The sequence below is a fragment of the Mesoplodon densirostris genome, chromosome 6 (genome assembly GCF_025265405.1).
Source record: "Mesoplodon densirostris isolate mMesDen1 chromosome 6, mMesDen1 primary haplotype, whole genome shotgun sequence".
NCBI classification, from domain to species: Eukaryota; Metazoa; Chordata; class Mammalia; order Artiodactyla; family Ziphiidae; genus Mesoplodon; species Mesoplodon densirostris.
In genome coordinates this window covers 22,030,652-22,057,988 of record NC_082666.1, presented here as the reverse complement: position 1 = coordinate 22,057,988, position 27,337 = coordinate 22,030,652, and the positions used below count along the sequence as shown (strand labels likewise).

The following is a 27,337-nucleotide window of genomic DNA, read 5'->3' as shown; positions in this document are numbered from 1 at the left end:
GGGAGCTCAGTGAATGTAGTTAATTCTGCAGCAGCTGCTGCTGTTAGATATCTGTCTGCCTCCCCATTCTGGGTGTCTAGGCCTTCACCTTGGGGACAAGGTGTGCTTGGCCCCTAAAGCGAGCACTGGCTTCTCTGAGACCCTGGGGAAGGCTCAGGAGGAAGCCGGCATCTGCTGTGCCCGCCTCTCCATCTCCAGTTGGCCATGTCCCGGTCACTGCCTCTAACTGCAACGGACGGCGGGGATGTGGAGCCCCCAAGTATGCTGAGCTCCAGCACCCTGTGCACACTCAACATTCCAAAGTTTAAATTGCTTCTGGGACTAGCAGGGTCCCTGTAGGAGTCCACGGCTGCAGCTTCAGGACTCCCTTCACTGCTGGGGAAAATGGACCCTTGGGATTCCTCAGCCTCAGACAAGGATGACAGGTCCTGTACAGGAAGAGTCTGTAACTGAAATACCCAGGGCTCAGCCAACACAGCTGGGAGGGACATGAGAGAAACACCCACCAGAGCCTAAAGTTCCCACAAGGATTCAGGGGGAAAAAGAAGAAAGAGGGTCTCAGAGGTAAAGGAAGTCAGGCAGGGGAGTGTCTGGGTCTTTCCCTGGCATCTAGGGTCTGGTCCTGGGGTGCAGTGAGGAGTTGAGAATTGTGTCTGGGATCAGGAGACTCAGAGAGGCGGCCACAAGCAGGACACAGGTGGGGAGAGCTGGGCTGTGACGGGGACAGAGGTGGTTGGCCATGCCTTCTGCAGAGCATTTCCCAAAGATGTACTTTCCCCTCCCCTGCCTCTGCTCTGAGAAACCTTCCCGCAGCTGATGCTGGAGCAGGGAGGAGCAGCTGAGAGAAAGTGCCAGGCCGTCCATCATGCTCTCCAGGGCTCACCACTTTCCAAGCCCCTGCCCTGCCCTTGCTGCTCCCTCCTCACAGGAACCCAGGGAGGGAGGCCGATGGGATTCCCGTCATCCCCCTCCTGCAGAGATTTCTCAGAAGAATGGTCTTCCTCAGGGTCAGAGGGTCAGCAGACCTGAGCCTGGTCCATCTGGTTTCCAGTCTATGGCTAATTCTTTCTGTTTTCCTCACTTTCCTTTCATAATTACTTAGATATTTTCCCCCTGAATACCAAGTAACTTGTGCCCATTGTATTAATAGAAAATGGGGTAATACTGAAGAGGTACAAAGAGGAATCCCTCCCCTACTGATTTTGCTATAATTTCCTTCCAGTAACTTTAATCCACACATATCATTTACCTAATTGAGATCATAACAGTGTGTAAAATTTTGTATTCTCCCTTTTCATTTACCATTATAGTGGAATAATATTCTGGTGTAAAAAATCACAAATATAACCTTAATTATATATTAAATATACATAATTTATGTTCCATTATATGAAGTGGCATAATTTACTTAGGCATTTCTTGGTGGACAGTTATTTTGTTTCCTATTTTCACTTGCAAATATTGCTACGTAAAAGCCTTTACTGTGAGACATTGGCCCTCTGCTCTCATTGATTCTGTAGAATTATTTCCCAGAGATGGAATTGCTAAGGTGATGGGTATGCAGGTTTTTCAGGTTTTTACTTTTTCTAGGCAAACAGCTCCTCAGAAAGGCTGTATGAACATATAAGGGGCTTTTTGACTACACTGAGCTGCCTCCACTCCTCAGCTACCTGCTGGCTCCAGAGACAGGTAGAGGTGGGACCACTAGCCAGGCCAGGTCCTCAGGACAAGCCAAGGAGCCACACCTGCACGTACAGCCCCACAAAGGTGAAAGCTTCCGTTCCTCTCCCTGCTGGCCTCCTCTCCCTCCTCTCACTGGGCTATATGAGCCAGAGCTCTTTGTTTTCTTCCAACCTGAGTCCCCTCCAAGGCCTGACACAGCCCTACTTTATCTCCCCTACACACACATACACACACACATGCACACACACCACACCCAAAGGAGTGGGCAGCCACCTTTACCAAAGACTGCTCCCAGCACGGGATAGTCCACAACAGAGTTGGGATGCCCAGGGAAGCACCTGATTCAGCCTTCTCAGGATGCACATGGGGAAACTGAGACCTCAGGAGGAGAAGGGACTTGCTCAAGCCACAGAGAATACCCATGTCATGGGCAGGGGCAGGTCCCACAGCTCCGGTCTTGGTGTGCAAGGTCTTCCTAGCTGTTCAGTTCAACCAACTTTTATTCAGCATCTCCTATGTGACAGGCACTAAGATTTCCATGGATGCAGCTCTCAGTTAGGTCAAATCTTGTGTATCACTCACGCCCACACCGCATTGTTCATGGGCACGACTTTCTGTGTGCACAGATTTGTCTGCTGGGAGTGGACACGATGGCTTCTCTAACAGAAGCCACTTTCCTTGGCTTCTGTCAGCACAGCATGTCCTTGTCACTATCAAATTTTGTTTGTGACACTGACCATAATGTTTACTTTTCATTTCCTGGAAGAGCTGGGAGAGACACTGGGAGGAATGTGAGGTAAGTTGGGGCAGAAGTTCATGGCGGGGCACACAGACTGGACCTGCCTCGAGCAAACAGAAACATCCTCATGCGCTGAGGGACTGGGGGGAGGGTAATAGGCTTGCACAGGACATACATTGAAACCCGGGATTGCATAATGAGGGAGGTCTCCTGGCTCTCTGCTGGGTGCAACTCTGCACACCCCTCTCCTCCCAGAAACATTTAGCAATGTCTGGAGACATTTTTAGCTGTTACAACTCAGGGAGTAGGTGCTACTAGCAACTGGTGGGTGGAGGCCAGAGATGCTACTGCTAAACATCCTACAATGCACAGGACAGCCCCTCACAACAAAGAATTATCCAGTCCCAAATGTCAATAGTGCTGAGGTTGAGAAACACTGGATTCAATTCAGGGCAGGAGCTGATCCGCCTGACAACACATCTGACATAAACTCTTCCACCATGAGTGAAGCAAAGGTATGCTGAACAAAGAGATGGATCAGAGAATATATAAAGCTGGTAATGGAGAGACAGGAGCTTTCAAAAATCTGTGCACCAAGACATCAAGGCAACTATTTGGTGGAAAGAACTCAGAATTGGAGCCTGCAATCCAACCCCAGAGAGAAAATCATTCAATCCCAATCTGTCATTCAACCCCAGAGAGAAAATCTTCCACTCCTCTGAGCTTTGGTTACTTCATCTATAGACCTTGAATGACAGTATCTTCTTGGGGTGTTTCAAAGAATGTAGCACAGAGTAGATGCTCCTTAATACTTACCACTCATCTTCCACCACGCCCCCACTCCTACACACACACCCATTGTAATTAAGAAGGAGCTAGAGGGCTTCCCTGGTGGCGCAGTGGTTGAGAATCTGCCTGCTAATGCAGGGGACACGGGTTCCAGCCCTGGTCTGGGAGGATCCCACATGCCGCGGAGCAACTAGGCCCGTGTGCCACAACTACTGAGCCTGCGCGTCTGGAGCCTGTGCTCTGCAACAAGACAGGCCACAATAGTGAGAGGTCCACACACTGCGATGAAGAGTGGCCCCCGCTTGCCACAACTAGAGACAGCCCTCGCACAGAAATGAAGACGCAACACAGCAAAAATAAATAAATTAATTAATAAACTCCTACCCCCAACATCTTCTTTAAAAAAAAAAAAAGAAGGAGCTAGAGAAATATTATCAATGAGGATTCTGAATTTAGCGTCTGAGCGATTGCAACTAAGAGACTAGAAATCCTCTACACAAAGGCATATAGGTCTCCCTATAAGCTAGTTGCTTGTACGGAACCCAAGGATGGGGTCAGAGAGCCAGAATATTACACAAGAATGAAATATAGCATAAAAGGACAAAGGAAAAACATTTCTTAGTTACCTCTGGCTAAGAAGTTCACCAATATTCCAAGGAGATGAGGTTAGAAGTTAATGCTGTACAGCCTACTATCTGGTATGTGTAGTTCAGATGGCTATTGATCACTGAGTTAACTGGTTAGTAAGCTGCACAGTTGTCAGCCCATAGTGTGTGTTCAATCACTCCAATCAATCCTTGTGTTGACTTCATCAAGTTCCTCCCCATATAGGAAGCTCTCCATATAGTGCTATCAATCTGTATTAAAATAGGCAGATTCCAATGCTGACAACGTCAAGTTTGTGTCATTTATGGTAGGCAGACTGGAGAAGTCATCCTCCATATGGTTGAGTCTTTACCTGGGCTTGTCTCTGTCTGGAAGTGGACTGACATTTTATACAAGTTTTGTAGTCAAAATTTAAAGAGGCTTTAAAATTTACTGGTTCTAAGAATTGGATCAGCTTGGGGATTTTCCTCCCTGAGAATCTAAGAAAACTCAGATTAAATGAAATGTCTATACATTTACATTAAAGAGAAATCATTCAAAGGATTTTCCAGCCGCTAGTCATAATGCGGAAGAAAATCCCTCCTTGACTAGGGATCAGGTCCGCTGGGGTCAAGTCCTGTCTCTGTCACCAACTTAGAAGACTTAGAAGACTCGGACAGGTCACTTCCCTCTCAAGCTCTCAGTTGCTTTTATGGACAATGAGAGGATGTAGCAACTTCGGAAACACCCCTCACACACCTGGACTCCTTGAGGCCCTCGCCCAATGCTGGCCCGTTGTAAGCTCTGCTCCAACTCTGACCTTCTCTCATGTAAGAGCTGAAGACACCCTGCTGTCTCTTTCAGTTGTTTTTCTCTAACACACATATGCTCTCCTATTACGCAGCAGGAGTGACCGCATACGATGCCTGGGACTCTTTTCCAGAAAGCCTGATGTGCTACTTTTGTAATTTGCTGATGACAGAGGGGATATCACATGGAAAAAGCTAATCAGACCTCCCCCCTGGTGGGGTTCATTCTCCTGGGCCTCTCAGCCCACTCAAGGCTGGAGAAAACGTTCTTTGTGCTCATCCTGCTCATGTACCTGGTGACCCTGCTGGGCAACGGGGTCCTCATCCTGGTGACCAACCTTGACTCCCACCTACACAAGCCCATGTACTTCTTCCTGAGGAACCTCTCCTTCCTGGACATCTGCTACACAACCTCCTCAGTCTCTCTGGCCCTGGATGGCTTCCTGGCCCCCCAGGAAACCACCTCTTTCTCTACCTGTGCCGTGCAGATGTTCCTCTCCTTTGCCATGGCAGGGACAGAGTATGTGCTCCTGAGCATGATGGCGTTTGACCGCTATGTGGCCATTTGCAGCCCCCTTAGATACCCTGTGGTCATGAGCAAGGCTGCCTATGTGCCCATGGCTGCCAGCTCCTGGGCTATTGGTGGTGTTGCTTCTCTGGTACACACACCCTTGGCAATTCAGCTGCCCCTCTGTGGGGACAACATCATCAACCACTTCACCTGTGAGATCTTGGCTGTCCTGAAGTTGGCCTGTGCCGACATCTCCATCAATGTGATCAGCATGGGGGTGACCAATGTGATCTTCCTGGGGGGTCCCAGTTCTGTTCATCTCTGCCTCTTATGTCTTCATCATTGCTACCATCCTGAGGATCCCCTCAGCTGAAGGGAGGAAAAAGGCCTTCTCCACCTGCTCTGCCCACCTCACTGTGGTGATAATATTCTATGGGACCTTATTTTTCATGTATGGGAAGCCCAAGTCTAAGGACCCCCTGGGGGTAGACAAAGAGGATCTTTCAGACAAGCTCATCCCCCTCTTCTATGGGGTGGTGACCCCCATGCTCAACCCCATCATCTACAGCCTGAGGAACAAGGATGTGAAGGCCACTGTGAGGAAACTGGTGAGTCAGAAATCCTTCAGTCAGTGTTGTAGGAGGAGTCTTCTGTGGTTCTCACCCCCATGGAAGAAAGGACTTCAGTCATTACAGCTGCCATTCTAAAGCCAAGTCAACTTAACTGGAATGATCTCTTGCCCTTAAGTCCATTTTCAGGGAATGTTTAACTTTTCAGAGTGTATTTCCTGAGTTTTGGCCACATGTCTGACATTCAACAGATGCCAGACAATAAATCCTCTAATTGAATGATGAAGACATTCTGAAAACATGTTAAAACCAAGGAGACAGGGACCATTAGAGCAAGCCTAATGGCCCGTGTTGTGCCTAAACTGCAGAGTTAGTTCAGAGAGGTAAGATGGCTCTCACAGCAGCTTTGCCACCCCTTTGGAATCACAGGGAGAGACAGAGGAACAAGGAGGAAGGGGACATTTTCACCTTGGACTTCTGTATATTAGATTGAGTTTGTCTGAAATGCTCAGAAGAGACAAAATTTGCCACACTGAAAGACTTTGGGTGAGAATAACCTATTTTGATTAAATAAATTTCTTTTTTATCTATGAGAAAATTGAGGCTATATTTTTCTTGATGCACTGCACATTTTGAAACACTGCTAGTCAATCAAATTAAATTGAAGAAGGAGTATAGGGTTTGAATTTGATATTCATCACTTACAGCAATTCCCAATAGAAAAGTTAGTATTCTGTTACATAATAACTCACATTCTGTAAAAAAAAAAAAAAAAAAAAAAAAAAAAAAAAAAAAACAGATGACAGGTAGATAGATAAAGAAAGAAATAGATAGTGGCTAAATATGTTTGAAGACTTTGGGGTGGGGGGTTAAAGTTGCCAGGAATTCTCAGAGCCTTTAATATACTAATGTACACTGCAAATGTCCAAGAGACATAAAGTCTGTAGCATTTCCTGAGCCTCCACAGTTTAGCACAATAAAACTGGGAAGCATTTTCTTACTTATGACCTCGGGCAGGTTGCTTAACATCTCTCAGCTTATTTCTTCATATTTTAAAAACCTAACCACTTTATTTTATGTGGATTAGATAAGACACTATAAATAAGTCCTCTGTAAATAGTAAGCAACATAGAAATGTAAGATATTGCTAGAAGTATTATTATGAGTGCTGCACAGTGCTAATGTGCCATGTGGAAGAGAGCAAGATATAGTTCCTATCTAGAACAATTGATACAAAAGATGGATGAGACATTTGAGATGGCAGTGGATGAACAGAAGCGGTTTTATGGCAAGTTATATTAAATTCTGAGAATACTGGAAAACTAAAAGAGAATTTAGAAAAGGAATCCAATTTTGAGAATATAGTAGATCTTGGAAATTTTTGCTTCAAGTGATATTTAAGTTTTCTTATATTTATTAAAAATGAATTGTATAAGACAGGGATGTACATTTTGTTAATAAAATTTCACTGTCTTATGTTAATCAGTCATGTTCCTGATTTCTACTTTGCACCAGCAAAAAAAAAAAAAAAAAAAAGGACTTCCCTGGTAGTGCAGTGGTTAAGAATCTGTCTGCCAATGCAGGGGACACGGGTTCAAGCCCTGGTCCAGGAAGATCCCACATGCCATGGAGCAACTAAGCCTGTGCACCACAACTACTGAGCCTGCGCTCCAGAGCCTGCAAGCCACAACTACTGAGCCCACATGCCACAACTACTGAAGCCAGTGCGCCTAGAGCCTACGCTTGCAACAAGAGAAGCCACTGCAATGAGAAGCCTGCACACTGCAACAAAGAGTAACCCCAGCTTGCCGCAACTAGAGAAAGCCTGCAGCTTTGAAGACCCAATACAGCAATGAAGAGCAGCAATGAAGACCCAATGCAGCCAAAAATAAATAAATAAAAAATAAACCTATTAAAAAAAAAAATCTTGGGCCTCCCTGGTGGCGCAATGGTTGAGAGTCCGCCTGCCGATGCAGGGGATACGGGTTCGTGCCCCGGTCTGGGAGGATCCCATATGCCGCGGAGCGGCTGGGCCCGTGAGCCATGGCCGCTGGGCCTGCGCATCCGGAGCCTGTGCTCTGCAACGGGAGAGGCCACAACAGTGAGAGGCCCGCATACCGCAAAAAGAAAAAAAAAAAAAAAAAAATCTTGCTATTGCAAACATACAAGAGTGACATCTAGTGGCAATTTAGGCAAACTTCAGACACTTGTGGAGCCGTGCAACATCATCCGTAGATGAGGCTTCAGAGGTCTTCTTGTTCAACCAGAGCTACATGATGCATGGAGTTCCTCTCCAATATCCCTGACGCCAGTCATCCAGCATCTGCTTGGACATCTCCAGTGATGAAGAATTTAATCCTTCCAGATTCTAGCTGTTTCATTCAGCCCTACTAGCAAATTCTTCCTTGAATTATATGAAAATATATCCTCCTGTAGCCTCTACCTTCCCGTCCTAATTCAGCTTTGTGTCTCCACATGAAATGCACCTAATCCCTTTCCCTCTGACATATGAAGATAGTTCTTTCCGAGGCTATTCCCCTCCAGCCCAAACAGCCCCAGCCCTTCCTCCTGTGCCAAAATCACCCAACATTACCCAACTGGAGGTACCAAACTGTGTCTACAGCATCAACTCATTTATTCCGGCAATAGAAAGCATGTGATATTTCTGAAAATACCTTGGGAATAATAACACTGCTAAGCTAATTCTATTTCCCCAGGGTAACTGAGATCAGACTGACGTTGAGAAACACCGAGAACAAGTCTACCTTCTTAGTAGGCTGTCCTCTACTTTCTTTTCCTCTAATGGTAGCTGTGTCTTTTTATATTACAAACTACATGATCCTGATGTAATTATTAAATTAGAAATCACATAAATTGTTTTCTCTAGGAACAATGTCTAACCCTACTCCAACTTCACATTTCTTGCCTTTCAATGTCAGTCACCTTTCTTCTAGCCGACGCTTTCAAAAAGAACAAGATGCATTAACAGGAACAAGAAGAGACAACCAAACTGAGGAAATTTTTCACTGACTTAGGTCATCAGTCTTTCTGAAAAAGTATTGATATGACATCATACAATATAGGAACTCATTCCTAAAATCCCCCAAATGAAAATGACTAGAATGGATAAATTCTTTGGGGGGACAGGAATACTATCATATTATTATACTTATTCAAACAAATGTATTATTTCAACTTTACAGTTCTGGATCTGTGCTTTTTCAGGCTTTTATTTTAGTGACCAAATCCCCAATGAAATCTTTAAGCTGAAACTTCAAATATAAAGTGGATCTGCTTTGGCGGAAGCAGGGCAGGGCTGGGGGCAGAATGGAGGTGGGAGACAGTGGAGGGAGGCAGGTTCCACCTGCTCAGCCTGCCCTTCATCTCCACCCACCAGGGGTCCCCCAATCCGGATGGACCACCTAACTCAATTATGATGCATGCCACTGTAGCCAACAAAATTAAACACTGTAAAAGCATATTTTCGCTCTACTCTCAGAAATAAATGTGAGAATCTGGGGAAAAATTATATTTTAAGAAAAAATAAATTACCTAATTAACCATTTAAGATTTAGACAATCTTAAAACACCAACTATCTAAAAAGAAATTGAGAAATTGTCAAAGATTGACCACCTGAAGATGTTCTAGGCCCAGGGAGTTTCACAGGTGAATGCTATTAAATAAAAGTTTTAATACTGTTTAAATTATTTCAGAGCATACAGTGAGAAAGATATCTTCCAGATTCCTTTAACCGAGCCAGCATAACAATGATATTGAAACATGAAAAACATGACAAAGAAAGTACAACTGAGAAAACCAGAGACCCATCTCACAAATGTATGTCTGTGTATATACATATATTATAGGTATTATACATATATAATAGAATTCAGCAATACATTAAAATAATGTCCAAGTAGATAAACCAATGTCCAAGTGGATTTACTTTTAAAATGTAAAGGTGGAAAAATTTAAGGATACCTACTGGGATAATTCATCACATTCACAGGTCAAAGGAGGAAAAAATAACCATTTCAATAGTTCCCCCAAAGTTATTTTTTAAAGTTTAACAAATCTAATTCTGAGTTTTATAAAACTTCCAATAAAATAGGAACAGGTGTGTTAACAAAATTAAAATGTCTCTAATTTTAAAAGTCTGCAACATGCTTAATGATGAATCAGTAGATCAAACCCATTACAATTTAACACTGTTCTGGAAATACCAACCATTGAATTAGAGAACAGAAAGAAATATAGAGTGAAAATAGAAGAAAGTGGGGAATAATTTTATTATTATTGATAACTTATATACTAATAATTTTATACCTCGATGAAACAGGAAAATCGATTGAAAAGCAATTTTTCTAAAATAGGAGAATTTGGGACTTCCCTGGTGGCGCAGTGGTTGAGAATCTGCCTGCCAACGCAGGGGACACGGGTTTGAGCCCTGGTTCGGGAAGATCCCACATGCCGCAGAGCAACTAAGCCGGTGCACCACAACTGCTGAGCCTGTGCTCTACAGCCCACGAGCCACGACTACTGAAGCCTGTGCACCTTAAGCCTGTGCTCTGCAACAACAGAAGCCACCGTAATGAGAAGTCCACGCACCGCAACGAAGAGTAGCCCCGGCTCGTCGCAACTAGAGAAAACCTGTGCACAGCAACGAAGATCCAATGCAGCCAAACAATTTTTAAATGTAAATAAATAAATTATTTTTAAAAATAGGAGAATTCAATGAAGAAGTTGGTTATGAAATTAACAAGCAAAAATCAAGTTTTTCATACAAACAGTATCCAGGAGGAAATATTATGGGGGAAAAAGAATTCATCTATATTAGCAATGAATTGGAGGAGGGAAACACCTAAGAATAAAGTTAAGAATCCACAATACTTACGTGAATAAAAGCAAAATACTCTATTGAAAGAATTCAAAGGAATATTGAATTGAAAAATATAACTCAGATAAGAAATCTTGCTAGTGTAAACTTCTCAAGTTCCTGAAATTAATACAGAAATTCAATGCAATCCCAGTCACTAACAAGCTAACTCTAATTCACACAGAAATAAATTATACATTATATATAATACATATAGAAAAACATGTCAGAACAGCCAGAAGTATTTGGAAAAAGACCAACAAGGGGAAATTAGTCCTACTAGATATCAAAATGTATGTAAAAGTACAGTAATTTTTCTTTTAAGTTTGGTACTAGTGGAGAAATAAATAGATCACTAGAACAGAATAGAGTCTAGAAATAGACCCAAATATATATGGTCATTTAATATGTGATAAAGTCAATGTGCTAATTATTAAGCTATTGTCTCTCAGCTCCAAAGCTATCCTTCTATACTATTCAGTTTTATGTTGCTGGGCTGGGATTCCAAACCACATTTCTGCTTTGCCAGCTGGCTCCCTATAGGTGCTGCCCATAGGGGGCGCTAGAGGGAGAGTGGAAGGCTGGAGGAGGAAAAAGGGACTTGCTCCTTCTGGTTTGCTCCCTATTCCCGGCCTTGTGGCCCCACAATGCCTTTGAGCAGCAGCAGTTGCTTCTTACATCAGTTGGTTCCAATGTCCTGCTTCTTTCCACAGTCTCGGAACCGGGCTCATTATTCTGGGTCTCAGTTCCATAAGACCCCTCCCCAAACACCAAGATAAATTCCAGAGGAATCAAAGATTAAAATAAAAAAAATAAAATCTTAAAAGATTCTACTAGAGAAGCCTCTGAGGATTCTGGGAAGACAGCAGTTTGTTCTGTAGAATCCATGATGCATCACAACCCAACCCCAATCCAGCGACTCTACTTTCCTAGAACAGGCAGCTGCTGAGACTCAGAGCCGTGGGCAATGCCGAGGCTATGTGAGAGTCCTAAAAGATGGAAGTGGTGAAGGAATTTTACTCCTCTGTACGAGGAGATCCTGGAGACAAGCATCACGTGTTGGGGCAAGAAAGAGAGGAAACGCTGTGGTATCTAAGAGAGTCTGCTTGGGCAATTTCTGGACCACAGAGGGGCAGGGCTGTTGCTTCCATGTCAGGGTCGCTGGAAGAGCCCAGGGGTCTGTCTCTCTGGCCCAGAGTAGAGAATTATGCAAGTTTTACTTGCCTTGGCAGCTTGGGGCCTATTAAAGGACTCACAAGCGGCCAGTGTCTCACACCCTAACGCACACGGGCAGACTACAGTGCCTGGCCCACTCCCAGGATGCAGCTGCCTGAAGAGCGCCAGCAGCAGAGCACCCAGCAGCCAGACAGAGGAGTAAACAGAACCTAGAGAAACAAGTCTCCTGATGCGAGTGAACCGCCAGAGGAACAAAAACATGCCAAGAGCACTCCAGGAGAGTCGAGTCCAGCACAAAAAGTCTTTCTGATAAGATGGCAGATTGAACACGTGTAACAGTGAAGTTAGAGAAGAAAAAACTTGATACGATGCAACTTGAGGAGAATGCAAGGTCAGAGGAAGGTCTAGGGGGGAAAGAGGGAGGAGGTGAATAAGAAAAACTTAAAAGTGTTCAGAGAAGGAAATGTCAGGATTTGAATCCAACTTCGTCTGACTCCACAGCCCATGCCTTTTGGCTCCAGCAGCACTTACCGAGGTTTACGGTGGGGCTCAGAGCCGGAAAAGAGCGAGCACAGACCCAGCCGGCGTTCAAGAGATTTCAGGAAAATGGGGAGGCGAGCAAACAGGTACAGGTGAACTATCCCGTTCTTTCTCCCAGACGGGGGAACACACACCCTGCATCCCTCAAGTCTGGCTGAAAGAAAACACAGGAGCAATTTTAGGCCCAGGGTCCTGGCAAAAAGGCTAGATGTGGCAGTTTTGCCTGCAGTTTGGCATTCTTACCACACCTCATAACGACTTAGCTCACAGTTACCAAGTGTAAGACCCCTGTAAAGAGATTCGAGTTGCTGCCTCTTCCTGACCCCTCCTCTCCAGCCATACACATACCCCACATAATGACCAATCAGTAATGACTTGCTGCCATTATGGCTTTGAAGGTTATTCCACTTTTCAGACAGTGACTCCTTTAATTTAAAAAAAATTTTTTTTTCAGAATAACAATGTTTTCACCCAATGACATATACTACAAGAATATTTTGACTTTCGGTTTCAGGCAAAGACACACTCACCAACTTATTACTCAGCACAGCAGTTTCTAGCTGGTGAATATCATATGGAACAAACAGGAGCTGTTTGCCACATAGGGATGAACCCAAATGTATTGCCAAGCGAGACGAATGAAGAGGCAGTACCTCCTGCGACTCTTCAGTGGGCTGTGCACATGCACTATTTTTTACATGTTTTGAAGCATTTGTGTATTTATTTTTATTTTGCCCTAGAAGTATTTTGTGATATGATTTATAGTGCAGTTTGAATGCAAGATTACCACAAACCCGCAAAATGCTGAAATATTGTTGAAGAAAATAGGGCAGAAAGAAGACTCCACTTTCCAAAGAATCCCTTCTCCCCCAGCCCCACACACTATCAAGTCCTTCTTCCCCCCTTGGAAAGTACTGTAAACTTCATTATATTACATTTTACATATAAATTCTATTTATTTACTTTCTAACTGCTGTTTATTACATAAACTTGTTTTCATTGTTCAATTAATATATTCTTCTGTGAATACTGTTTAGGGTATCTTGGATCAGTATCCTAATTTTTCGTATTAAAATCATTAGAAAATTTTTTCCATCTACTGACTTTTTTCCCTTAGTAGAAAGGTTTTCATGAATGAATAGACATCCTTAAGCAAAGGATAGGAATACTTTTTGCATTAGCAATGCTCTCTGAAGAGTAAAAATGTAGTCACATTGCCTCATAGAGCTCGTGGCTATTATCTTCAGAACCAACTGAAGCAGCTGGAAAATTTAAGTCCTTGAGATTCATTGGACCTCTTCTTATTCGTAACATGTTGAGTTTGTTATCCTAAGGACCAAGGTTTGGCCTCTTAACACTGACAGGAAATGGCTAGAGACGCATTGACTAAGGCCCATGAAGAATCAAGTAAACATAAAGATAAGGCTTTGTATCAGTGAAGATTAGGTTTAATCAAATATAGCAGAGCCTCACATTAGTAATGCTTACACAAGATAGCAGCTCATTTCTCTGTCTTGTATAAACATCTGCAGGGTAGGTAATCCAGGGATATTGTGGAATCTCTGTTCCTCAAAGACTCCACCTCCTTCTAGTTTACTGCTTTCTTATTACAATGGTGTAGTCCTTATCCTCATAGTCCAAGAAGGCAGCTAGAGCTCCAGCTCTCATGCCACATTACAAGTGGTAGGATGGAAAGAATGACAAAGAAGAAGGGGAGGGTGCTGGTTAATTTTATGTGTCAACTTGACTGACCATGGAATGCTCAGATTAAACATTGTTTCTAGATGTGTCTGTGAGAGTGTTTCCCAATGAGATTGGCACTTGAATTTGCGAACTTGATAAAGTTTACTGCCCTTCCCAGTGAGGGTGGGCATCATTCAATATGTTGAGGGCCTAAATAGAACAGAAGGTGGAGGAAGGAGGAATTCAGTGGGATATCCCATCTCATCCTGCTTCAGACTGCGATTTACACCATCAGCTCCCCTGGTTCTCAGGGCTTTGGACTCAGACTGAGTCTCCAGGATCTGCAAACAGCAGATTGTGGGACTTCCCAGGCTCCATAATTGTGTGAGCCAATTCCTCATAATAAACAAATAAATATCTCCCATTGGTTCTGTTTCTCTGGAGAATCTTGAATAATACAGGGCACAAAGGGCATATGCCAGCTGTCCTATAAGATAGGTTTCTAGAAGCTGTCATGTTACAATTCTATTTGCAATCCATTCGCCTTAGTCATGTGGCTGTAGTTAATTGCAGGAGATGCTGAGAAATACAGCCTTAATTCTGTGCAAACATGTGACCTAGTTAAAAATTGGGGATTCTTTGATTCTTAAAGAAGAGATGACCAGATATTGTGGAACAATAAACAGTTTCTACCACAAAATCCTCCATAATTCTAATTCTGCATTATATTGTTTTTAATGTAAGAGCTGCCACTCACTCCCAGAAAGCCCCTTGTCTATAGAAACTTGCTCAGCTACATTGGGAAAAAAATAAAAGAGTTGACAAAATAGTTTCTTAGAAATTTTATCTCCATATGTATCTGTTTCCCAGCCGGTCGCACAATTGCCAGGACAATGCTAGCCCATGATAAAATAGCTATCATAAGACTCTGAACTATGGGCAATACACATCAAGTTTAGCTAATGTGGCATTACGAATTTCTTCATCAAGTGATCAACACATTCTTCACCTTTAGTTCTCATTCAGGTTCATCAGAGATGGACCTGGGCAGCATAATTGTGATATGGATTATGGATACTGGTTTGTCGTGTACATCTAATATAATAAGCAATATGTGTGGATGTGGAATCAGGTTCTTTGACTGGATCCAGATAATTAAAAAGTCTTTCATCTTTTTGGACATGTTCCCAGCAAGTATGACAGTAAAGCTTCACTTTGTGTTTCTCAGAGAAGATGAAATGTATTGATAATAGTTATCACAATTCCCTATCCTATTATCCAGGCTGCCTAAGATCTCATCATGTGTTGTACTACATCAAACACACAGCCAGATGATCCACACAGTCCTATAACAAAGGCAGTATGCTCGCTTCATGCCCCCTTCTGTAAGCTAGGGATCAACAGCCATGACATACATGTATATGTTTATATTTCAATTTGGGTCCAAAAGCACCATCATGAAATTCCCATATTATTAATTCCCCAAAGAAATTCCAATGAGAAAAATCATGCAGGTACCAATGGAAGGACACTGGCTGCTATGATACAGAGAGGGACACACGACGAACGTACTATAGCTGAAATCATAAGGCTTCTCAGAAAAACCCACATACAACTAAGAATTGCCTTTCCTCATAACTCTGTCAGCCCTTTTCGAGCACAAACTGCCTTCCTTGGAGCCAATGAACTTACCCAAAAACAAAGATCACCTGCAGATTTTGTTTTTATAAACTTCACCTTCATCTCTGTCCAAGGAGACAATCTATGCAAAGTTTGTCTTCTCCATATACTGTGCTCTAACTAAATGTCTCTGAGTACCCTCTGATTCTCTAATAATGTTCCTAGTGTAAGAGCAAAAAGACGACTTTGGAGCAGAATTGATTCCCCCTCTAATGAAACACTTCACTGTTCGACTTCACCAACTCTTGTAAACAGTCCTCAAAGTGCACAACTGAATGTTCTGGCAGAAAATCCCAAGTCTCAAGAGGCAGTTGGGCCTAATGATATAATTAAACCAATTTCACCAAACTCGAGGGCATACAAGGAGGTGGCAGGAACCACAAAGAGGTGTCTGAAGCTAGTTCACCATCCATTTGAAAATATTGAGAACTGATAACATTTTGACTCATCCACAGATGTTAAATGTCTATAGTTATGACCCATAGGTCTTGCTAAAGGCTTCTACTCTACCCAGATTCAGTTTTAATAGTCCGTAACTCTAAAGTATCTCATTGGTCTCTCACAAATGCTCACCTCTAAGGGAACAGAAAGACTTCTCACCAGAAGTCTTAGGTGACTTCACCTTCCTAGACTGCAAGAGGGGTACTTGGGGGCCAACTTCTTTTTCTGCTGGTTAATCACAGGCTTCAGCATCTGAGTGACAAGGACTTGGAAAGTACTGAGCCCTTCAAAACCCCTCTGTGGTTGGCCACACCTTGAGATCTGACCTGTGGGACAGGAGAACACTGCATCATGACTGTAGGTGTAAGGATACAACCCTTGGCCTACATGCATCTGGACTGGATGACCATGAGACTTCACTGGCACTTCTGTCATGCTGCTCTACAAGGTGATCCAGGGACCCACTTCTTTCTTTTTGCTCCACTCTCCCCTATGTTGTTGTCCTCATCCAACTGATCAAAGCTAGTTTACTACTTTAATTCAAACATTCCAGCCGAAAGAAAGGGGGACTGAGAAGGCGTGGACAGTTTTTTTCTCAAGGACTTGACCTGGAAGTTGAAAACATCATTTCCACTCAATCCCATTGGCCAGATTTAGTCACGTGGACACGCCCAGATGCAAAGGATGGTGGGAAATATAGTGTCTAGCCACGAAGCCGGATGCTTAGTTAAAATTTAGGGGTTTCTATTAGTGAAAGGGGAAATGAAAAATGGATATTGAAAGATTATCAGTCCCTGCCACAATGACATTTATTTAATGGATGATTGCTAGATCATGGCTAGTGGTTGACGAGATGATTGAGAATGCTTGGGGGAAGGGATTTGATCACTTTGAGGGGAACTGATTATTTTGGGGGGATTAATTAGCTTTAGGTCTGATTAGGCTTACGGAAAGGAAGACCACTGAGTATGTCGGGATTGACAGTGACTGTATTTGGTGAGCCTGAATTAGTTGATTAGATAAGAATTTTGATAAGCTATATAACTCCCAGCTTAATATCAAAATGCAAAGAAAGGGTTCAGTTATGTTTGGTCATTTTGAGAAGTAACCTTTTTGGTTTGCCAAATATTAAAACTTTGAAGTGAAAGTTGGTTATACTTAGTTATTCAAAAAATAAAAGTATTCAATTCTTTCTTCTGCTTCTCCTTGTGCATTGTACATCAGTGTCAATATTCATTCCATTCGAGGTCCATTTGGTCTCTTAAAAGCTAGCCACAAGTAGCTCTCAATAGCTCCTCTGGGCAGACACCAAAGAAGTAAATCTGATCCTAAGTAAAATCTAGTAGCTTGCCAATATTTTCACCAGTTAGGAATTATAGGAATTTAGCCATAGAATTTGAAAATAAATTGAAGTCTCTTTTTAGCCATTTTTTGTTTTTAGTAGAAACCAAGATCCCATTCATTGCAAAATGTTTTCCTAGACATGAATGCTTGTGTTTGATCCAGGAATAATAAATGATTGACTGTTACCCAGCAGCAGGGTGGGGTGGGATTCCTGGCACTTTTTTTTTTTTTTAAGCAAAGGAAAAAACAACTGAGCAGAATTTGTTCTTTCAAGAGCTTTTTGTGGAAATGTAGACTAAAGAGACTACGGGACTTTTTAAATCATTTATGGCAATAATTACAAATATGGTTACACAAAGCTAGTGGGAATGCTGTTTTAAATCTCTATAACTTATCTGACCTAGATGTTGCCATTAGTGGCGTTAACTAACAAGGCATCTTCAGCTTGTTAACTTTTTTATCTTAACGAGTTCTAAGTTCAAATGTTTTCTTTTTAAATATAAATATTTGATTTTGCTAAAGCTAATTTGAAATTCTTGAGTGTTGCCTTGAGTATGCACAGAAAAGATCAGTTTTTTTGGAAGCAGCTGGAAAATCCACTGTTGGAATTTAAAAACAGCTAACATGTTGTAAGTCATTACATTTCATTGTAAAATTCTTTTTTTTTTTTTTTTTTTTTTTTTTGCGGTACGCGGGCCTCTCACTGTTTGTGGCCTCTTCCGTTGCGGGGAGCACAGGCTCCGGACGCGCAGGCTCAGCGGCCATGGCTCACGGGCCGAGCCGCTCCGCAGCATGTGGGATCTTCCCAGACCGGGGCACGAACCCGTGTCCCCTGCATCGACAGGCGGACTCTCAACCACTGCACCACCAGAGAAGCCCTATTGTAAAATTCTTTACAATATAGAATAAAATTTAAAATTCTTTTTAACCAAAACCTTGATGCTAGGCGTCACAAAAGAAACGTTCGTCTCATTTAAGAAGTGCTCTAGGGCTTCCCTGGTGGCGCAGTGGTTGGGGGTCCGCCTACCGATGCAGGGGACGCGGGTTCGTGCCCCGGTCCGGAGGGGATCCCACGTGCCACGGGGCGGCTGGGTCCATGGGCCGTGGCTGCTAGGCCTGCGCGTCCGGAGCCTGTGTTCCGCAACAGAAGAGGCCGAAGCGGTGGGAGGCCCGCGTACCTCAAAGAAAAAAAAAAGAAGTGCTCTAAACCAGCAATTCTCAAACATTTGTCCAGAAAATTAGCAGAAATTAAAAGACCAATAGCTTTAGATGTTGAAGAGGATAGAGAAAAATAAATGCTCATATTCTGTTGGTGCTAATGTAAACTATGTCAATTTTTAAATATAAAGCTATGATATTAGGTAGAACATGCAGAACAAGGAGACTGAATAAAGAAATGAAAATTCAACCATCAACCATCCTCTAAGAAAGAAAACTAAGGGGCCTAAAGCTCAAAAGCCCTGTTTCACAGGTGGAGTCCCTACGCATTGACGGGCCGAGTTACCAGATTTAGCAAATAAAAATACAGAATGGCCAATTCAATTTGAATTTCAAATAAGCAACGAATACTTTTTTTTAGTATAAAGATGTCAACGTACCCAGGACGAGTCAGGTATTTTCGCCAGAAGCATCTTTGCCGGAGGCATCTTTGCCGCAAGCCTTTCCCCACCTTTCCCCGCATTTTCCCGCGTTTTCCCGCATCACTAATTGGCCGTAAGGCAATTTTGCCGTAAAAGGACGAAAAATAAAAGGGGAACGAACATTAAAAAGGACATAATGAAGCATGAGAAATGAATAACAAAATTAAACAGACTTTATTGCAAAATACAAAACATTTAAATACATTTAAAACGTGTATAGATTCACGGCAATAATGCACAAATAACTGACTTTGTGCATTGTACCTAAGCACTTGTACCTAAGCACGGAGTCTCTCATTCATAGTATCTTATACGCCCTCCCCCCGCCCTTTTTTTTTTCCTTTGTTCATTCCTCTCCTTGTTCAGCATCACACTTTTTCTTTTTTGCTAAAATTTGTTCCCTTGTTAAGAGAGCTGTCGGGAATTCCCCGGAGGTCCAGCTGTTAGGACTCCATGCTCTCACTGCCGAGGGCCGGGGGTTCAATCCCTGGTCAGGGAACTAGGATCCCACAAGCGGTGCAGTAGGCCAAAAAGAGAGGTGTCAGTTCCCAGAAACAGACTCACAGATAGAGAACAGACTTGTGGTTGCCAAGAGGATGGGTTGCGGGGAGGGTTGGATTGGGAGTTTGGGGTTAGCAGATGCAAACTATTATATACAGCATGGATAAATAACAAGGTCCTACTGTATAGCACAGGGAACTATATTCAATATTCTGTAATAAACCATAACGGAAAAGAAAAAATATATATATGTATACATATACATATATATCTGAATCACTTTGCTGTACACCAGAAACTAACACAACATTGTAAATCAACTGTACTTGAATAAAAATAAAAATAAACTTAAAAGAGAGGTGTTAGTTCCCAATAACTAGAGTGCATGTTTGTGACCGAGGTTTGTATTGCATAATGAAAGCTTCTACACAGTTGTTTGTTCTTGGCACATTGTCACATGTCTGTTGATAGACGTTCCAAAGTTCTGTGGGAAGTGTGGGTTCAACGGTATGCCTTCAAGACACTCCGAGGTCTCTTTCTCTTCCACCCTAGTGTGTTTCAAAATTGGAAGCCAACTCTGGGGGGGCAGATCATCCCATCCTCATCTGTTAGCTCGATAAAGCCATCAATAATGTCGCCAACTGGAAGAAATGCTAACACATCTCAACCAGTTAACCAACCTGTCAAACCCAAAACTGTCAACCCGTTATTTTCTCTTTCACGGCAAAATTGCCTTACGGCCAATTAGTGATGCGGCAAAAATATTGCGGTGAAAATGCCTGTGGCAAAGATATCTACAGCAAAAATGCTTACGGCAAAAGTACCCAGGACACTTCGGGACACACTTATAATACTTTAGAAAGTATTCACTGTTTATCTGAAATTGAAGCTTTACTGGCAACCTATGTTTTATCTGGCAGCCCTAATTTAATATAAAACAAGAAGAAGAAGAAGAAAGTTGTACCTTGGATTGTTGCTAAAAATCCTGCCTTGAGTCTCCTCTTTTATGTTGTCCCTTCCCCCAGGGAATACTGCTGCCAACCATTTATAACAGGAATTGCTCAGCTAGTCCCTTTATTTTACCCTTATCCTTGAGTCTGTCTTACAATATCCTCCAGTATCCGTCATTCATTTCCTTTTTCTTTTTCATTCATAAGCCTTTTCAATTTCAAGTTGCAGTTAACAGCACCAGGTATATTCCAGAGTCCGTCCTCTTACCTATCTCAAAACTATAAACTACTAAATTTCCCTAGGGAAGGGCATAAGAGGCCAAATCCAAATCAGAGAGCACAAATAATTAAAAGGCTAAATCTTTGGGGGTGCTCAACTGCAAAGACACAATTGCTTCACTACTCTCGGAGCTTTTAGAAGAAAGCAAACATCCTTTGGAACAGACAAGCCAGGAAAAGATTCTTTCAAGTACCTGTACATGAAGTTTACCTGGAGCCTGATTAGTTCAAATCGCATTTACCTTGATTTAGAACTAAACCCCTTCTACTACCACCAGATCTTTAGAGGCTTGAAATGGCCAGTTACAAATATGAGAAAATATAATCAACTAAAACATTTAAAATTATAAAGAAATTTGGATAATGACTTGATACTTGATGATATTAGGGAATCATTGTTCAATGTTTCAGGGTGTTGTGATAATGGTTACATTTTTAATAAAAGTTCTTATCTTTTAAATACATCCTGGAATGTTTGCAGATTAAGTGATAGTTCTGGAATTAGCTTCCAAAGGTAGGATGTGGACTGGGTGGAAGTATAAATGGAATAAACAATCTTCCATTGGGATAATGGGTACCTAGGAGCACAGTATACTATCCTTTGTGTTTTTATGTATGTTTGAAGTTTGCCATAATAGAATTTTTAAAATAAAAATTATCCATTCAACAGAATATTATACTTAAAAAGGAAGAAAATTCTGACACATGCTACAACATAGATGACACCTGAAGACATTCTAAGTGAAATAAGCCAGTCAAAAAAGGCAAATAGTGTATGATTTCACTTATACGAGGTACTTAGAGTATTAAAATTCATAGAGACAGAAAGTAGAATGGTGCGCTGAGGATGGGAGGAATGGGAAGATAGTGTTTAACTGGTACAGAGCTACAGTTTGGGAGGAGGCAAACAGTTCTGCGGATGGATGGAGGTGATGGTTGCCCAACAGTGTGAAGGTACTTAACGCTACTGACCTGTACACTTTAAAATCATAAATATTATGTTGTGTATACTTTACCCCGGTAAAAAATGATATCAATTTAGTTTCGTAAGTAAAGAGTGCAACTTTCATAATGGATAGAAAAAATAAAAATGGAAAATAGCAATAAAATATAAGGGAATTAGAAACTAACTTTTATTCTTTTTTTAAAATTATTTATTTATTTATATATTTATCTATTTTTGGCTGTGTTGGGTCTTCGTTTCTGTGCGAGGGCTTTCTCTAGTTGTGGCAAGCGGGGGCCACTCTTCATCGTGGTGTGCAGGCCTCTCACTATCGCGGCCTCTCTTGTTGCGGAGCAAAAGCTCCAGACACGCAGGCTCAGTAGTTGTGGCTCACGGGGCTAGTTGCTCCGCGGCATGTGGGATCCTCCCAGACCAGGGCTCGAACCCGTGTCCCCTGCATTGGCAGGCAGATTCTCAACCACTGCGCCACCAGGGAAGCACCTAACTTTTATTCTTGAAGAATAAACACACATTCTTTTCAAGATGGAAAAAAAATCTATCCTCTTAGTCTCCCCAGATAGCAAATTTAAATTTCCTTTTATCTTTGAATGTATAAAATAAAAAGAAATAAAAATAATAAATAAAAATTATCATAGAAGGCAAGCCTTGCCATGAGATGGCTTTTACCCAGACAGTAAGTATGACAATTCCCATAAGCCCCTATGTCCTCACTTTCCCTAAGAACCAGACCACAAACATCAGGTGAGAGCCGTTCCATATGGTTGAAATCCCTGTGCTGGTCACCCACCACCCACACCCGGCTGCTCTTCCATAGTCATCTTGAATCCTAGGGGTCATTACCTGTAATTCCAATCCCTTTGGCCAAATACCAGGAGCTTTACCACAAAAAACAAAAGCAGAAAGCAGATAAAATGATAAAGCAGCAATTTTTTAGCAATTCTAAGAAAATCCCATTACTATCTAGGATCCACGTGGCAAGTTTGCTCACAAGATTAAACGTCTCCTGCTTTTGCATTCACTGTTTTTCATTTTCTCTTGCCCTGAAAGATAACTGACAATATTCGATTACCTCTAAAACGTCAAAGCCCATGGAAATAAACTAATCCTTGCAGTGTTCCCTGAGTACCCATCCCACCACATGTGTCTCTAATCCAAAGCAAGCGCCACGGGCTTAGGGCTGAGGACTCTATGGGTCCTTTGACTGGGGCCTTCCGGGATGCCAACCCTCCAGGGAACTCATCCTCATGTAGTGACCTGGCCGTGCCTAGGGTCTACCTCCTCCACATCAGGCAAACAGCCCGAGTGACAAGCAGCACAGCAGTGAATGTAGCAAGGAAGACCCTGCTTCCATGGAGCTAGAGCCAAGAGGAGAAAATGAACGCTGAAGGAGTTCTAAGTGCGGAGAGTGCCATTGTTACCAAACCCAGGTCTGGCTGCTCGCCGCTCAAAAGCCAATTCTCGAGAGACAAGCCTTGGTAGGAAAGGACAGGTTGCTTTATTTTTGAGACTGGCCACCGGAGGGGAGGGCGGATGCCTGTCCAAAGGCCGACTCCCCCCTTGACAATCAAGGGGCAAGAGCTTTTATAGATAGAGGGAGGGGGCTACATGCTGCAGAAACAATACAGTCAGCTCTCACAATCATCTTGAAGTTGGTCATTGGTGGTCTGACCAGCGTCATCTCGATTGGTTTAGGTACAGTTAATCTTCAGTTCCACTGTCGGTTTGTTTCCATTTCCCTGAGGTCAATTCTTGGAATTGTGGCAGCTTATGTCATGGCTACAGCCTGGTCATCATATAGTTAACTTCTTCCTCCTGATGGGGGCTTCAGTATCTACAAGACAGCTCCCAGGATATGGTTCAGAATATTACCTATAGCCCTTAAGGAGGAACTAAAAGTCCTTGGCTATGCTTATGACTAAACTATTATTATTTGGTCTCCTTTGACTGTTTTCCTCTGTTTCTGCATTATCTCACTTCTCTGATTAAACTTATTCTTTGGCTAAATATTTTCCCACGGACTAAAGGCAGGCTGAGGACGTGGCGGGCAGGTGGGGGGAGTATCATAGGGTCCTGCTCCGTTTCACCATGAAGGAGTACAGAACACTTTGGAAACCCAGGACAGGCTGCCTAACCTAGCCTAGTGTGGCAGTGGTCAGGGAAGGCTCCTCTGGCATGAGACAGGAAGAGGGGATCGAAGTTACAGCTCATCCTGGAAAAAAAACCTTCCAATGGGATGCCCTGACTCAGGAGGTATCCAGAGGGCAGAGCTTGAGTAGAGGATGCTGGGGAGAACAGCTTCCACCCTGGATGGGCTAGAAACAGGTGAAGTAGCACAGGCTGTAGAGACAAACAGTCCTGGGTTCCATTCCCAGCTCCATCACTTAATAACCGTGGAAATGTAGGCAAGTTGCTTGACTACCATATAAGTTGATATACCCTTAATATATCGTGTATGTATTATTATGCCACAAAAGTCTCTGTCTCTTTCTGTGCTTCGACTTGTGTTACAAAAAGGCGAACTCCTGTTATCCCAGCTTGGTGTGGTATGTCTCACTCATGCCAAAAGGGAGACGGTGTGTGACGGGCCCTAATAAAGGAGTAAGGAGTGGGGAAATCTTGCCACATAAAAATGGAGTTAACACAAACTGCACAGGTAGGACACATAGAATGTGCACAGTAAATATTTGTTGGGTAGAACTGATGAACAAAATTAGTAAAAGGCATCAAGCACAGTGCCTGACACACTGGGAATTTTCAATAACTACAACTATAAAATTAGTATTACTATCAGATGCTTGCTGAGATCTCTCCCATTTAACCACCAAATCTCTAAGGCATGAATGAGTCAGGATCAGGCTCACATCCAGTGGACACTGAAGACCTTCTTCCTTGGGGCCCAGAACAGGGTACCCAGAGGAGCCACTGTGTTTGTGAACCTTCTCCCCCTTCAGTTACCTTCTCCCACTAACTCTGCACTCGTGGGAAGGCAGGACATCGTCCCTAGAGCCTTGGAGAGCACACCTCACATTCCAGACTTTGAATTACCTCTGGGATCAGCGTCTTTGCTGGCATCATTGCTAGATCTTCACATCTACTCCAGCAGAGAGACAGGCTGGATTCCTATCCACATTCTGCAGGTGAGAAACCTGAGGCTCAGAGAAAGAAGGGAGTCTGCCCTGCTCAAAGGGTGAGTCAGGACTCTGGATCCAAATCCTTAGCTCCTGATCCCCAGGCCAAAGCTAGTTCTTTACATTTTCCCATTTCTTTTTCATTATTTTCAATCCAAATGATGATTTTTTTTCAGAGCACAAAATTACACTTGCCCATTGTAGAAAGTTTGGACAAAACCAAAGCAGTATAAGAGGGAATTTGATCTCCTAGAGTTAACTGCTCTAAAAAGTTTGAAATAAGTTCCCTCTGTTAATTAAAAAAAATTTGTTTACAGTTTTATTGTGGTATAGTTAATGCACTACAATTTTTTTTTAAATCTGGCTCCTTAATTAATTTATTTATTTTTGGCTGGGTTGGGTCTTAGTTTCTGTGTGAGGGCTTTCTCTAGTTGTGGCAAGCGGGGGCCATTCTTCATCGCGGTGTGCGGGCCTCTCACTATCGCGGCCTCTCTTGTTGCAGAGCACAGGCTCCAGACGCGCAGGCTCAGTAGTTGTGGCTCACGGGCCTAGTTGCTCTGCGGCATGTGGGATCTTCCCAGAGCAGGGCTCGAACCTGTGTCCCCTGCATTAGCCGGCAGATTCTCAACCACTGCGCCACCAGGGAAGCCCTATTACAATTTTTTAATTGTTCATTTTGATACACATTTTTATGTGATTGAGAATATTATTGTATGTGCACATTTATATCCTATGATTCACCTAATTTTATATCATAACCAGCTCTACTGTGTTACTAAAAACCCTTTGTTAACATCTTTTGATGTGTGAATAATTTTCCATTTCCATTATTACACCACAGTTATTGAGTATGCAACTTACTGGTGGACACTATGTTTACAATGTTTCTCTTGTAAATGACGAAGAGATGAACATTTTTGTTGAGAAAACTTGATTCATTTTTTTTAATGCTTTCCTTAGGACTGAGTTCTAGAAGGGGATTGCTGGTTCAGCAGGTATCATCTGATCCCTGATGCTCTCACCAGCAGGAGGTGCTCAAAGGAAAGCCCTCTCCAGTTGATACAACTGTCATTCAGAAGCAAAGTAACTTCTAAATTAGTTAAGTAAACTTAATAGAAAAGTGTAATCTTTAACTTTTCAAAATATGCTTTGTATTTTTTTTTTTTTTTGGCTGTGTTGTGTCTTCGTTGCTGCGCGCGGGCTTTCTCTAGTAGCGGCGAGTGAGGGCTGCTCTTTGTTGCAGTGCGCGGGCTTCTCATTGCGGCGGTTTCTCTTGTTTTGGAGCACAGGCTTCAGCAGTTGTGGCACGCATGCTCAGTAGTTGTGGTGCATGGGCTTAGTTGCTCCACGGCATGTGGGATCTTCCCGGACCAGAGCTTGAATCCGTGTCCCTTGCATTGGCAGGAGGATTCTTAACCACTGTGCCACCAGGGAAGCCCACTTTCTATGTTTTGAAACATATTGGTCTTATGTCTGACAGCTTCAGTAGGTGTAAAACTTACTAAATATTCCAGCTGAAATTCAGTGAAGATATTATGGGATCGTGCTAAATTCCCAGGTACCATTAGAATAAGTTAAATAGCTCCTATTGTACCTAAGTTGCCCAGGTAGCAGAGGTCCACAAGAATAGATCTCAGAGCAATTTTGCCAGCCCGAACCCATCCTCCAAAGTCCAGACTAGAATAACACCTGCCTGCTCAACATCTCTACTTGGATGTACAGTAGAATCCTCAAATTTAATAAGTCCAGAATAGAACTCTCAGTTTCTCAGTGCCCCTCTTCCAACTTGCTCCTTCCCCAATTTTTCCCATATAAGTAAATGGGGCATCACCACCCACCTGGTTGCTCAGGCTGAAAACCTATGGATCTTCCTTGACTCTTCTTTCCCTCACCCTCTCCATCCAGTGTATCAGGGAGTCCTGTCTGCCTCCTTCAAAATATATACAAATTGAGCCTACTCAGTAGGTGCACGTGCTTCCCATTCTTCATGTTTCAGAGCACGTTCCTCCCCAGATCAAAACCCACCCATGGCATCCTGTCACACTGGGAAAATAAATCCCAATTCCCACACAATCCATGTCCTGTCCACCTCTGCAGCCTTATCTCCCACCACTCACCCCTCCTTCCCTTCCCCTCCCTCCAGCCACACTGACGTCCTCCCAAGCTCCTTGACACCAAACTCCCAAGCTCCCTTCTGCCACAAAATCTGGAATGTGCTTTGTCCAGATTGCCAAACTTTGCTCTCCGTCACATCACTCAGGCATCTGCATGAAGCACACCTTCTCACCTACCTAAGATGGACACCCTGCCATTGCTTTCCCTCCCCCTACTACTTTATTCTTCCCCATAACACTCATTACCACCTGACAAGTAATCTCTTCATTTGTTTACTGTCTCCCCATGTGAATGTCCACTCCATGGGGGAAGGGGCTTCATCTGCTGTGTTCAT

The 27,337-nt window shown here is 42.8% G+C and overlaps 2 protein-coding genes across 2 annotated transcripts in view; one reads left to right on the top strand and one right to left on the bottom strand.

Annotated features, from left to right (window-relative positions):
* Positions 1 to 27,337, bottom strand: part of TMEM8B (transmembrane protein 8B) — a 131,803-nt gene that overhangs the window by 25,420 nt on the left and 79,046 nt on the right. The window lies entirely within an intron of this gene.
* On the top strand, positions 4,791 to 5,823 carry LOC132491599 (olfactory receptor 2S2-like). The gene is given in 2 exon segments (XM_060100462.1): positions 4,791 to 5,414; positions 5,416 to 5,823. Coding segments are annotated over 2 exon segments (1,032 nt in total).